At 35.1% G+C, this 14,658-nt stretch overlaps 2 protein-coding genes across 4 annotated transcripts; one reads left to right on the forward strand and one right to left on the reverse strand.

Moving 5' to 3' along the window:
* Positions 1–1,543: 1,543 nt before the first annotated feature.
* Positions 1,544–5,352, forward strand: LOC113710187 (rhomboid-like protein 19). Its single transcript, XM_027233047.2, has 8 exons — positions 1,544–1,776; positions 1,887–2,008; positions 3,126–3,186; positions 3,335–3,501; positions 3,711–3,816; positions 3,937–4,139; positions 4,237–4,377; positions 5,161–5,352. Exons 1-8 carry the CDS (start codon positions 1,750–1,752, stop codon positions 5,261–5,263), a joined length of 930 nt encoding a protein of 309 aa, XP_027088848.1. The 5' UTR covers positions 1,544–1,749; the 3' UTR covers positions 5,264–5,352.
* A 920-nt stretch (positions 5,353–6,272) lies between these two features.
* LOC113709464 (protein PLASTID TRANSCRIPTIONALLY ACTIVE 14-like) lies at positions 6,273–14,209 on the reverse strand. Of its 3 annotated transcripts, none has more exons than XM_027232233.2 (13): positions 13,770–14,157; positions 13,212–13,448; positions 12,206–12,343; positions 11,926–12,051; positions 11,556–11,684; positions 10,774–10,863; positions 10,513–10,663; positions 9,713–9,822; positions 8,929–9,000; positions 7,652–7,757; positions 7,371–7,571; positions 7,022–7,064; positions 6,273–6,934 (listed from the first exon to the last, which is right to left on the reverse strand). In XM_027232233.2, exons 1-13 carry the CDS (start codon positions 13,788–13,790, stop codon positions 6,856–6,858), a joined length of 1,503 nt encoding a protein of 500 aa, XP_027088034.2. In that variant the 5' UTR covers positions 13,791–14,157; the 3' UTR covers positions 6,273–6,855. The 3 variants fall into 3 exon arrangements, with proteins under 3 accessions (XP_027088034.2, XP_027088035.2, XP_071922516.1); XM_027232234.2 differs by having other exon boundaries at positions 7,371–7,568; positions 13,770–14,065; XM_072066415.1 differs by lacking the exon at positions 12,206–12,343 and having other exon boundaries at positions 13,770–14,209.
* Between the last annotated feature and the right edge of the window lie 449 nt (positions 14,210–14,658).

Here is a 14,658-nt window from a genome sequence, read left to right on the forward strand (position 1 = left end):
CGTATATGTCTATTTGATTTTACCTGAACAGTACGAATAACATGTAATTTATCTTTATTGGATTTCATCTAAAAATACTAATCGTAGTTATACATATGCTATTCAATATATATTTATAGGGGTTTAAAACTAATAATTTTGTTTGAAACCGGTGTATATATTTATATGATTTCACCATTTGAACATATTCAATATTTGTGACATTTCTCTTTTGGTAATAATTTATTTATTGATTTGTATAATAAGGTCATCTAATTAATGGGTCCTAACTCGAATTCTATAATTGTGCTAACAAATTAACAAATTTCAGTTTAAATCTGAAATTTCTATTCGACACTTTTAAGACCAATTGTTGAATTACTTGCCTTGTGATTGTCTTAAAATTTGAAAATACCAATCACTAATTTCTTTTTGTCATACTTTTCTTTTGTTTACTTTTTCTGTCCAAATTTAATTCGATATAAACACTCGATAATATTTAGGATTAAATTTCTTCTTTATTTTCAAATTTCAAGTAAAAGAAAATGAATATAAGTGAAAAACTAACAATTTTTTTAAACCGATGTATATATCTATTTGATTTTACTTGAGCAGTACGAATAATATGTAATATATCTCTATTTGATTTCACATGCTATTCGTGCTGTTCAGGTGAAATCAAATAGATATATACATGGATTTAAAAAAAAATTATTCACACACATGTTAAAATAAAAGATGAAAAAATTCATTTTGAAAAATGTGAAGAATGAAAAAATTCATTTTGTGAAATGAAAGGGACAAAAAAATTTATTTTATGAAATGTGAGAGATTATGAATCGAATTATCTAAAATTTGATTTGATAATTTTGCCCTTAAAATATAATCACGTGGAAGGCACGTAGTGAATTCCGACAAAAAACTAGTCGAAAACCTAAGTAGGGACCAAATTTGATCAATGTGAATTTGTAAGGGACGTAAAATTACATTTTTAAAAGTGAAGGATGAAAAAAGTTATTTTTCAAAATGTGGGGGACGTTTTGAACGATTTTCCCTAAAAAGATCCTTAGTTGTTAACTTCTCCATGTCAAACAATAATAAGCTAAAAATGACAATTAATGAACGATAGAAACCTGTGAAAAGCATATGGCACTGCCCTTTTCATGGCTAAAACACAGTACTACTACTCGAGAGTGAGCTTCTCTCTGAGTCGAAACAAGAAAATCGCTCGTCCTACGATACACTATCTCATTTTTTTTTAATCATTTCTTTGAATAGAAACAATATGTTCCGTGCTTTTCTCAAGAAAAAAAAAGATTTTATAACGGTGTGCAGAGTAGAACTCGTTGGATATAATTCAAAGTATTTGTCATTAAAAAAAAAATTATTTTCATCAATAACAAATTGACAATAGTAGATAACATTTTAAATTTTGTCCTAAAAAAATAAAGAACTATGGGTAAACAAATTAGATTTTATAAATACTTGAGGGACTGACCAGGCAATTTTGCGTGATCCATCTATTTCAAAGGCAAAAGACGATCATTATTAAACCTTGAGAGCTAAGAAAGCCGGAGGAGCTGAATTATCAATCAAAATCGGAGTAGAAATTTATTGGTAGAATCATTACTCAGAGAATACATAAAAATCTGCAAAATTAGAAAAGAGTAGAGAAAGAAACCCTAGCATAAATTTGCAGCGTTATAGCTCGATCTAATCGGAGTTAAAAACTGAAAAGACCGCCGGTGGAAGCCAAAAAGCCTCTGAGCAATGAGCACTCCACCACTATCCGGCGGCGTAAGTGTACATATATCGCAAGTTTATGTTTATTTTTTAGGCTCTACTGACATATTGAACTTAGATCTGTGAAATTGATTGAGAATTGGGTGCGTTGTATTTGGAATTAGGGCGTGTTGACAGGGGGCTTCACTAAGTTGTGTAAAGGGCTTGCCGTGGTGCTTGTGGGCGGCCACATTGTTGTGCAGATTATTCCTACTGCTTCTTCATATCTTGCTCTTATCCCCGCCAAGTACTCATATTTCTCCTCCTCCTCCTCTTTGTTGCGATACAATATATGTTAATACTAAGCTCGGTAATTGGATAATTACTGCTTAGCCTTTGCCTAATTTCATTTATATGTTTATTCTTTTCTGCATTTGGTTGAATTATGGAATGTGATCTGCAAAATTAATCAGTAAGGCTGTCAGGGAGTGAATTTCCAACTGGAGTTAATTGAATAAATGGTTGTAGTATTTGAAATAAGGTCAAGCCTATCCAGGGAAGCACCTGCCATTGTAGGTTTTGGAAGGGTTTGGTTTTCCTTATTGAACTTAGATCTGTGAAATTGATTGAGAATTGGGTGCGTTGTATTTGGAATTAGGGCGTGTTGACAGGGGGCTTCACTAAGTTGTGTAAAGGGCTTGCCGTGGTGCTTGTGGGCGGCCACATTGTTGTGCAGATTATTCCTACTGCTTCTTCATATCTTGCTCTTATCCCCGCCAAGTACTCATATTTCTCCTCCTCCTCCTCTTTGTTGCGATACAATATATGTTAATACTAAGCTCGGTAATTGGATAATTACTGCTTAGCCTTTGCCTAATTTCATTTATATGTTTATTCTTTTCTGCATTTGGTTGAATTATGGAATGTGATCTGCAAAATTAATCAGTAAGGCTGTCAGGGAGTGAATTTCCAACTGGAGTTAATTGAATAAATGGTTGTAGTATTTGAAATAAGGTCAAGCCTATCCAGGGAAGCACCTGCCATTGTAGGTTTTGGAAGGGTTTGGTTTTCCTTAACAACCATACATTTTTGGTCTGTGATTTTAGTATTATGCCAATGGGAGCTTATGGAAATTAATTACTTTTCCACGTCCACTGCACAGCTTTATCAATATATTAGACGCTTAATTTGGAGAAAGTAGTCGCTGACACCGATAAACACTCTGAATCCTTGTTTTTAAGGCTTTTTTTTTTTAATTTTCATATAAGAGTTTCTGTCATGTTTGGTCGTTTCTGATCCATATCATATGTCCATGGTCTGCTAGCTAGTAGTCTGTCTTGTCCAGAAAAAATCTTGTATCGGCCATATCTGGATCTGGAAGTAGTATTTCATTGCTGAAACTTTATTGTTTCCTATTCTTGCAGGACAATTCCTTTTGCTTGGAATCTTATAACTGCCGGTTACATTGAGCAATCTGTGCATGGAGTGCGTATTTTGTCCCTTCTGTCGCCTTGTGCTCCATATCTTCATCATCACCCCCCTTAGAAAGATATTTTAATATTTTAGAGAAGTCATTTCTTTGTTTCCTTTTACCTTGTAAAAGATCTATGTTAATGATATAATTATTTTTCAGGTGGTCATCAGCACTCTTGGTCTCCTTTTCCTTGGAAAACTGCTTGAACCAATATGGGGTTCTCGAGAATTCTTAAAGTTTATCTTTGTGGTTAATTTCTTAACTTCTGTCTGTGTTTTCATCACGGCCATTTGCTTGTACTACATAACAAGGCAGGAAAATTACCTGTAAGCGTTTCAAGATTTACTTGTTATGCAGAAACATTGTTGGAGTTTACATATGTTAGATGCTATATATCTTATAATACTAAAATTTCAAATATAAGTATGAAACTTTAATTTTATTATGCCTCGCAAAATTATTCTGATTTCCATATGCCATCTTGTTGACTGTTAACATGGAACAATCTGATTTCTTTTATTTGCCTTTTTTGTAGTTATATGCCAATTTCTGGCTTTCAAGGGATTCTATCAGGATTTCTTGTCGGCATTAAGCAAATTATACCTGACCAAGAGCTGCCTGTGCTGAAATTAAAAGCAAAAGTATGTAACTTGAGAGTACTTGAGTGATAATTTTCAACATGTTTGGAAAATTCATATACAAAGAAGAGGTTCAGAATATTGTATGACATCCTCTTGTATATCTGTTATGGTTATCTGCAGTGGTTGCCTTCTCTCATGTTATTGGTGTCCATTGCTGCAAGCTTTTTTACACCAGATTCAGCATCATACCTCCCAACTTTAGTATTTGGTGCATATATAGGTTGGATTTACCTCAGATATTGGCAAAGTAAACCTGAAACAAAACTCAGGGGTGATCCAAGTGATGAGTTTGCATTCTCTACATTCTTCCCTGAATTTTTAAGGCAAGCAATGCGAGTTGCAATTTTCCGTATTCAGCTCAGTTTTTGCACTTCATTCCCTTACTTTCCTTGATACTATACGTTGATGAATGGCTTGCAGACCTGTAATTGATCCCATTGCTACAATATTTGGGCGATTATGTTGTGGAAGAAGATCTGAAACTTCTGATGAGGCCAGGGGTCATACCTTGGGGGGTGAGCCACTGCCTGGTTCTGATCCTATCGAGGCATCTCGGAGGAGGTAACCTGTGCCGTTATTTATTTAGTGGAAGCAATAATTAACTCAAAAGGGATGAGATTAAATGAGCTTTAGTCAAACAATAGCCTTCTGATCTGGAATGGAACTTTTAAAATGGGTGCAAAGGATAGGTTTGTTTTTTCAGGTATAGTAATTCATTTTTTTTGAAGGTGTACTACTACCACAAGGCAATCTTTTCTGCAATTTGTTCTTTTTGAGGACGTAGATTTGAAACACTTATCTGACTGATGTAATTAGAGCAGAAGTAACATCATGCTTGATGGTACTTGGTGGAGCGGTTCAATTTTGGTGTTATGAATGGGATAGGTAATGGACTACTAGTAGAAGAAAAAGATGACTCGGAAGAGAAACATTCGAGAGTTTCTGCAAGTTGAATAAGGAGAGCTGATAATTGATAACGAATGCTTAACTCTTCTTGGTGCTTCATATAATCATTTGTAACAGGGATAATGCCTTGAGGAGTTCCTTTTCTCTCAGAACTTGTTCATATGTTGAGGATTTCATCAATCAGATAAGTTGTCTAGGTTATCTCACGTGGTAGATTTTGACATGAATTAAAACTCTTCAGCTCGGTATAACCTGAGATTAAAAGCTGATTGAATGATTTTTCCTTTTATATCAGTTAATAGAAGCCTTTTAACAGAGAATACATTTCTTGAAGAAATTTATTAAAGAAAGAACTGATGGAAGTACGAAGTAAAAATTGGTTGTGGAATCTGAACTCTCACTTTAATAAGATGATGAATGAAAAATGTTCAATTGCAGGGAAAGGGGTGCTCGCGCACTCGAAGAGAGATTAGCAGCAGAGAGGCTGGCCGCTGCAGGGAGGTCAGAAGAGTCACAAAGAGATGCAGCTGAGAATGTCTAAAAATGTCTTATAATGCAAATATTAAAAATTCAAGTTTACCGAAATCTCTAGACACATTATAAGCTATGTGAAAGCAGTTGGATACTGAATACCAGTTTTGCCTCGTTTTTATTCTGATCTGCATCGTATCAACTAGCGCCATTTTTTTGTTTTGCACACTACTGTCTTTACCACAGCTTAGAGAAATGAGTATTTAGTTTTTTGGAGGCAGTCTTTAATTGTACTTTAGCACATTACAGACGGTAGGTTTTTTTTATTTTATTTTATTTAAAATACTATATGGACCTCGACATGCATTACTATTGATGTACATGGAAAACTTTGAATGGACCTGTTTATCCTGTTCGGCGAAAGTGCATCATAATAAAATGCAATTCGTCTGTTCTTAGCTGGACATTGAATGGTGTTCCTAGTGAGTACAGTTAAATTTCCTTCTCTATAGCTAGAAAACTGGCTGGACTTTGGATGGCTTTGGAAATGGGGACTGTACGATGTTCCCATCGTAATCTACACGAGAAATCAAACTTCTTTTTTTTTTTAAAAAAAAAAAATCTCATGCTACTCTCATTTTAAATCTCATGCCATGGTCTTCACATGACCACGCAAACAAGTTGTTTTTGGGTTTACTCAGTTAGATTTTTTTTTTGAGTAAATTTTATATACACTAAAGGTGTATATACTACCACGATTGAATATATGACGTATATATAAAATCTTGCTCATTTGATTTTTTTTTTGAATAAATATTATATACACTAACGATGTATACACTATTATGGTTGGTTATACGATACATGTGCAAAATTTGAGTTATAGATTCAAATTCAAATTATATGTCGTACATCTAATAGTGAAAATGTATACAATATCAGTGTATTGTAGATTAATCTTTCTTTCATACATTGTTGAATAAAGAAGAATTATCTTACCTTTGTTATTACATGACTCTTCCTTCAGTTCACTACTTGATTACCTGCCAGGTCAAAAAATTGAAACAGATTTCCCGTAATTATGCCCGAGGAAGAAGAATTGTTTTTCTATTTAATTTGTCATCCTTTTCTGCGATTCACAGAGGGGGACAAGTGCTCTAGGGTATGGTTCATATTGAGATTCAGATTCTTTACTGATATGGCCTACTGCAGTTTTGCCCTTAATTCTGGGATGTCATAGATTATCATCTAGTTTTGTCCCCCAGTGTGGTGGCAAAAAGGTTCCAAATATACAACTTCGACTCTTCATTTTTGTTTTCCAACCTGATCTTTTCCTTCTTTGCAAAGTCAACAGCTAGGATGTTCTAGTTGAAGTTTAGGAGATCCAAGAATCCCCAGGATTAGTCAAGCTTCAAAAGAGTGAGAGCTGTCGAGGCAGAGGCACCGCAAGTGACAGCCCAGTGGCAGTCACATTGTTGGTATCAGGATCCAAATCCTTAGTCCTTACTCCCCCATCCTCCTGAAGAAACAATCCGTGGAAGAAAAGATGCAGAGACCAGGGAGGGGAGGAAGGGATCACCCCACTCATTCTCAGATGAATATTGTCTGTTTCGGCTCCTTCCAACTTAGAAAAAGTGGCTAAACCTCCTAAATTTGTCCGCGTTAAAACAATATTTGCTCTTGGTAGACATCTAATGCCTGGATGACCTTCTCTATGAGTAATTTTCTGTGCAATCTATACCTGCAAACACGAATATAATGTCATGTAAATCTCATAGTTCTGATGAACAGTAAGGAAAGCAATGTATGCATACTGGTGGTTACATACTTTATTGCTGCTTCCAGCGTCCTCCTAGCTTCAGGCATAGAATCTGTCAAAGACAATGCAAGAAAATAATAACGAGGACATTAGACTTCTAACGTGAAACATCTGAGGCCAAATTTCAGCCACTTTGTGACAAAAATACTACATTTTGATCAAGTTTTTTCCGTTCGCACGATTCTGTCTTGGATCTTAGAAGCTTCAAAGTTCCAAGACAGAGACCAAATTTTTCTGCAAATCTAGTTCTCAGGTGAAAAACAATTATTTCATCACCCCAGTGTTTAAAGGCAGCAGAATTTTTTTTTGGTTATATGCATTTCTGTTATTGGAACTTGATCTTTCATACTGATGATACCTAGAATCTGCTGATCTTCCTTGGCAGTTGTGGGGTACTCGGCAAGCATTAGCTGACATTCTTCTTGCAACTCCTTTGCAGCCTTCCGCTCTATACTTGGTATTGGAGGGACATCTCCATCTGACCATGTTGGCAATGTCCTAGCTGCTGCTAAAACAGCTCCATCAACAAAATTGTATCCATTATTTGACAACCGACCTGCTAGCAATTTTGTTGATTCGATAAATTAATCCTAAAAATTCAAGATAAAAGCTCAAATGAAAGTATCCCATCAGCCATACTGTTGTGGTAATATTCCTCCGGAAGGCCAGATATGTTAAAAACTGACAAGAAAGAATCCAAATGAATCCGAGCACCACCAGAGAATTGAATAACATCCCAAGGATTCTGCATATTTAATAATATATGAAAGGTATTAATACCAAAAAAAATTTTAAAAATAGAAAAAGTAAAAACTCAAAGCCAAAAAGAAGGGTATCAAATCCACGGTGGAAATATAGGCAATTTAGCTGTACCAGAAAGCTATTACGAAGAACTGCGGAGCTAATAAGGATTTAAGATACCAAGATCTGCATTTCCTGAGTTCAGAGTTTAGCCCAACTGCTTAAAGCCATCTTTCCTCAGGCAATATGCCAAGGTTTGACACGCATCACTACCATTATACACCCCATTATCCATGCCCTTAGGATATATCATATATGATGTTCTCACAAAAAATGCTTAAAAATAAAAATAAACAAAAAAGACAAAAGAAAGAAGGAAAAAGAGAGAGAAGCAGCATTGTCTACACATAAAAGCATTAGAAAAGAAGATGAAATTAAGGAATGAAGTCACTAGATAAGATCATGAATTAGAATTAGTACTAACTCCCAATCCTTGAGTTATTCAAAATTTTCTTTTATTTTTTGTTTCTATTTCCTCTTGTCCTTCTTTATCCTCACAGAAGACAGATTACAGAACTGGTGGATCAAAGAAAATTTAGTCACTACCTCTTTGTATCTTTAAACCTCTTAATTTGAGTTTACACTTGTGCAAGTGTTGAGACTTCATTACAGGCACACGGATCATGACATCTTAAAGGTTGTGTCATATTCTGAAATCTATAGTGTCTATTGGAACAAAGCTATTTGACTCTTATGCCAAAGTTTTCTATCCTACCCAAGCACACAACTGTAATTTCTAATTTGGCAACTAGCGTACTACATGTTTAAGTTAAAAGTTAAATTTAATGACTTCGCTTTTGCTTCATAAGTTGAAATCAAATAATATTCTCAAACATTCTAAGCCTATTGCAAACAATCAGGAAACAAGAATGTTACAAGCCATTACCTCCCTTTTTTCTAAAAAAAAAAATAAAACAAAATGGAGGCAAATAGTAAAATTATCGCTGTGGGACCAATACAGAGATTACTATATTCTTGGTTCTGCCCATGATAAAGTTTTCAACCATGGCAATGGAAAAGATCTGCTTTATTGGAAAGCAAGTACAATGACATTATCTACAATAGTGTAACAGCTATTGCAATTTTTTAAGCAGAGCAAGGAAAAGAACCATTACCACAGGCGATGAAAAGCCATATCTTTGCATAAACAAGTTATTCTTCCATCCACTCATGTAATTGACAGTCATCTGCAAAGGTTTAAGGAAAGTAACAGCCTATCATATCTGCAGTATGCACTTTATAAATAGGCGTAGACTCTAATGGAGGCAAAAGAAGTAGAGAAATTGGTATGAGCAAACAACAACCAAGTATTATTAGTAAAGAGACTTCAAGTCTGCAACAGCTAGTATAATAGACCACAATGTAAGAGAGATTAAGTTTTTGCTTATTGGTATTCGGTCTGCTATATCACATATTATAGTTTCTGATAATTAATTAGAGAAATTTGACAGTCGTCTTCGATTTTTTTTCTTTCTTTTTTATTGGGAAATGTTGGAAAATTTTAAGCATGAAAATCAAGGAACATTTTCTTTTCTCATCCTGATGTGAGTTGAGCCAATAACACCAAAGACAGATTGAAGCCAGCACAAGAAAGAAAATTTGTTTTCCAAGTTTTAAATGCCAGGATTTGGAGGCTGCAAGTAGATTTTACATCTATTACCATCCCTAAACAATCTTTTAGTAACTTAAGAGGTAAACTGTGACTTGGACATCAATTGCCTAATAATGCATGAACCAGAATTCAATTAGGATGCCAACAACTAGTACAAATTTTAAATCATAAAAAAGATTCATGCCTTCTACAATGTGACAAAGAACTACAATCACCATGCTGCTTCTACTAACATATATCACTCAATCCAGATCAACCATTTAGCACGGAAATTGGCAAGCATTTACCTCATCTCCCCTTCTAATCCTTTGTCCAGCATTAATCATCACCTCAAGCATGCGATCTTTGAAACGCCAGTGGAAAAAGCAATTTGGCTGGAATGAATGGTTTAGCATATCTGGATAAGAACCCTCAGTAATTAATCACTACACTCATATATTAAGATTTTTTAATCTATAATTTCTCAACATATTCACAACAATTCCATTAGTTTATGATTTCTCAACATTTCCACTCTTTAAACATTAGCCTCTAATTCTGATCTTCTCTGGCATACAAATGACATAATGCAAGTGAAAAAGTGCAAGATTTAGTGGCATAACAATGCTCAAGAGACTCTAATTAACAAAGACATATTAGCAGTCTTGCTTAACCGAGTGAAAAATTTCATGTCACGAAGTGGTCCTTAATCATCTCCTTGTCCTTCAAAACTGCTAGAGGAAATTAATCAAACAATCACCTCCTTACATTTTTTTAAGTTTTAGGCTATAAAGAATGTTCATTTTTTGATGTTTGTCCTACTAATCTGTTCATTTTCCTACTCGATTACAACAGAATTGCAGTTGAAGCACCCTGTACCCACAGATTTTCATTTTTCTTGTAGGAAGAGATTAAGAAAATTATCTTATTCCACATTTTTTTTGGCTCTACTCCAGCAATTCAAGATAAATTTCCAAAAGTCATACAAAGCTTCAGAACTGGAGCTGCATATCTAAATAAAAACCTGAAGGACCACATGATTCTAGCATATCAACCAATGACACATTGTGGTATGAGAAAATAAAAAAAGATAAGCTGAAGAACTCACCAGCATAAGGAACTAACATGTTTAAATCTTGAACCAGAGCACCTATTCTTGTTTGCATATTAATGCATCGAGACTGTGCAATGCTCACTGCCCAAATGAATCTCTCAGGGTCACGAGCAAGACGCTTTATTTTAAGAGGAACAGCAGAATGCTGAATGAATTAAGAACAGGTCAACATATTAGACACAGATAAAAGTTAAAATAACAACTAACTATACTAAAAATCTGATGATAAACAGGGCAGATAAGACTGCAGAATACCCAATTCTTTTCCCAGAATTCTAATGCCCGTTGTCGATGCTCTCTCATAGTGGAAGCAAGATTGTGATCCTGCAACTCCAAAAGGTCCTCCTGAAAATAAAAAGAAAACAAAAAGAGAACTATATGTCAGACAGCAAAATGAGAAGCAACAGAATAGTTATGGACTCACGGGAGGGAGTGACAGGCAGTATTAGAACCACATAAAGCAAATAATACTAGTAGACAATTCCAGAACTCAAAAGTCAGGGAATATTTAGCATTGAACAGGTAGAGAGTAAATCTCAGCAGAAACATACAGCTCCTAACCATAAATGAAAAATCATACAACAATATGTTAAGATGAATTATGAGCTCCAAAGCATGACATAAATGTCAGTAGCATAAAGGATTCAAAATGACTTTCTGCTCCATTATCTGACATATTAAGTCCACAAAATATAGCTTTCACATGAAACCAATGCTTTCAACCTACAGGATGCAAAAGTTAAGAGATACTTGAAAGCCAAAAAAAAAATTATATATATATATATATATATATATATATAGACACAGTTATGTCTGTAGTGAAAACATCACAATAATTCTGAATTAGGTTACAGAGTCCACCTATAAAACACACACAGTAAACAAATTGTAAACTATCTTGTACATCTAATATCCACTATTTGCATGTGCCCTTGACAAAGACCACATAAAGAGACAAAATAGTACTTCTAGAAAGCCAAATGCGTTTGAGTTAGCAATAAGGCATTTACTTTTTACTAGGATCCTCATTCACAAACCTCAGTCGCTAGAAGCAAGCTAGTGCATTCATCAGCACTTGGCAAGAAGTCACCATACAGTGTCCAGAAGTTGTCTTTGCAATCAAATGCATATAAAAGAAGACATGCCAACCTCAGGTCCCAGTCTATCTGTCAAAATACCAATATTATATTTAGGACTTTAAGAAAATACATGACCTATTCTAGAATACAAAGAAAACCTACAGATGAAAATGATTCTAGTGAGCATGGCTAAGTAATTTAATAGTACGTAACTGAATATTACCTAAATACTTGAATCTACAAAAGAAAATATAATGAGCAATGATGAAACTGTCAGCTGTGAATAGAAAGATTAAACATGGAATGAGCAACATACTTAAAAATTTACCTCTGGATTGGTTGAATTGATGATGTCAAATATAGGATGGCCGACAGGTATGATATCCGGAAAGAACATCCAGGGTGTCTTTTGGCTTATAGTTAACATCAATTCTAAGGGAATTTCCATGATGACCTGCAGAATCACATGAATAATTGGATGGAAAGAATATCATTTTGTTTCGCATTCACAAACAACAAATCAAAAGGTATTGAAGTTTGTCATAGTCAATGACAACTTAAGTTATAGCTAAGTACATTGTATAACAACTACTAGAAGCAAAACTAACCCTAGCTCGACGAAGAGGCTCAACATCTTTGGAAGCATATACTCCAAACCCATCAGGGCCTTCCCTGAATTCAATGCCATATGCTCTAACACTCCTAACATATCCTATCTTATAGAAATCTGGGTCTGCTGGTTCTAACTGTTAATGGAAAATTAATGAACTTTTCAAGTCAAAATAGAGAATAAAATCAAACAAATGGATGTAGTTAAAAAATAGAAGAGACAATAATTATACCAAAAATTTCCAGACAAGTATATGGCAAGGTAATAATATGAAGATTCACAGATCGAAGAATGGAGAAGGCAGAAAATGGCACAACCACATTGCAGAAAATTTCTCCACCCTAGTTCCAATAATTGCTGACATGTCTTTCTTGACCTTATTCCACACTAAAAAGTAATCATACATGCATGAACAAATAAATTGCCAAGGAGACCTTGGTCTAAAGACTAAGGTTGTGGTCCAAGGAATTAGAGGTCCTGGGTGCAAATCCCACCTTCCCCCTCCCTGCTCCTTAAATCCTACCCCTTCCCTACTAAAAAAAATTAAAAACAGATAATTTCTTTCATTCATCAATCCTCTTTCCCTTTCCATATGACAAAGTTCAACCAAGAGCACAATATAAGCAGGACATTCTCTACACTTCTCAATTTACAAAAAAAAGTCACTTCCTTTTCCAAGGCTACGTCATAATCAATTTGAAATCCCAGTAGAATAGAAAATTCTTCATGTTTATTGATTTCAAGAAAGAAGGAACAGCAGAATCAAGCGTTTGGTGACAGTAGTTATAGAATTACAGCTTCTGCCAATATAATGTTACTACTAAGGATTAGCTTTTCTTACTCCCAAGATACATGATGAGAATAAAAAGGTGAGCAACCAATGAAAATCGTATTCATCACAGGACACAAATGACTTATCAAAGGGTGAATCAACAAAATAAAATATACAATTAATAGGAAGTAATATGAAACTCAATAAAAAAAAGGGTGCAAATTGAACCTACCTCAGAGGCAGGAGTAGGTTGGAGTGATGAAGGGGTTTGAAAGAGTGGGAACGATGAAGGAGATGAAGCAGATGATATCTCTAAGTTTGAAGCAGCAGCAGCAGCACTAGAACTAGTTGCATTGTAAGCAACTGCAGCTGCAGCAGCAGCAGCAGATTTGATGGACCTGTTTCTTTTCTTACATATAAAAATGGGTTGTTGTACTGGAACATGGAGATAACACTCACCAGTACACAACTGCAACAAACAAACAAAATAATAAAAGCCCATTAAAAGATTGTAAACGAAAGAAGACAACTTTAATTTTTCTCTTGAATATATCTGCGAAAAAATTTCATTTCATTCCCTAAGGTACCCAGTTATTCAGTTAGAGAGCTTAAAACCTGTCCATTTTGTCCAACTTCAAAATCCCAAATCAAGTTTACAACTTTACAATCTACTTGTTCTTTCCAATACTAAAAATAGGTAAAGAAAAGAAAACGCCACCTGGCCCTATTCATCATCGAAAAACAAAATTCTGAAAATGGTGCAAATATTGAACGCAGAAGTAAGTGTTACCAGGAAACTATTCTTCAACATGAAGCAAAATTCTGGGAAGAGGAAGACCAAAGGACAGTAAGGATAATGATTAAGGGCTCCTGGAAGATGGGGATGCCTGAGTTCGGTGGTGATGGACCTCAACCTCAGCTTTGGCCTTGGGGATAGAGTGGCAGAAGAGTCGAAGAGAGGTTCAGAAAGCCAAACAAAATCCTTTAGCTGTTACTGATAATTGTTAAGGGCATTTTAGTCATCGAAGCATTTTCGTAGGAATTGTTCTGATTGGAGGGAAAAGGTGGGGAATTTGAAAAAAAAAAACACACACACACACACACACTCAGGTTAGGAGGATCACGGATTGAATCGGTTCAGTCTGAGTTTAAAGGCCAATAATTTGGAAATCAAAATTGTAGTATTCACGTGAAATTCTTTCATTGGTTCGAAAATTAATTCGAGAACAGCTCGTATATATTACAGTTTTGCGAGATCAGTAATTGATGGAGACAATGGAGATGTTGTTGTTGATGAATATCACCGGTATTTCTGCTGAACCCCACGGTTTGCCTTGACAAAATACAGCTGAATTGCCTTTTGAACTCCTTCAGTGGAGTGTGTGTTGCTGATTGTTTAATACCATTTAACTATCATTAATTAAAAAGAATAAAGAAAAAAAATCCTTTGGCAATGACCTGTTTTCAATTTCCTGGGCACGAATTTTACCAAGTAATTTTGCATTCACATCTCCAACTGATTTGGCAATGACCTGTTACTAGTATTTAGTTAAACTCATTTCCCTGATTCAAACTTGTATGCCTGCAGAAGGGAGATATGGAAGCATAAATTTTGCAGGGATTGACCACTTGTAAATTTTGCTCATCAGCGCTCTCCTCCTCAGAGGTTTGCCTCCACG

Source organism: Coffea arabica, chromosome 9e (assembly GCF_036785885.1).
Source record: "Coffea arabica cultivar ET-39 chromosome 9e, Coffea Arabica ET-39 HiFi, whole genome shotgun sequence".
Lineage (NCBI taxonomy): Eukaryota > Viridiplantae > Streptophyta > Magnoliopsida > Gentianales > Rubiaceae > Coffea > Coffea arabica.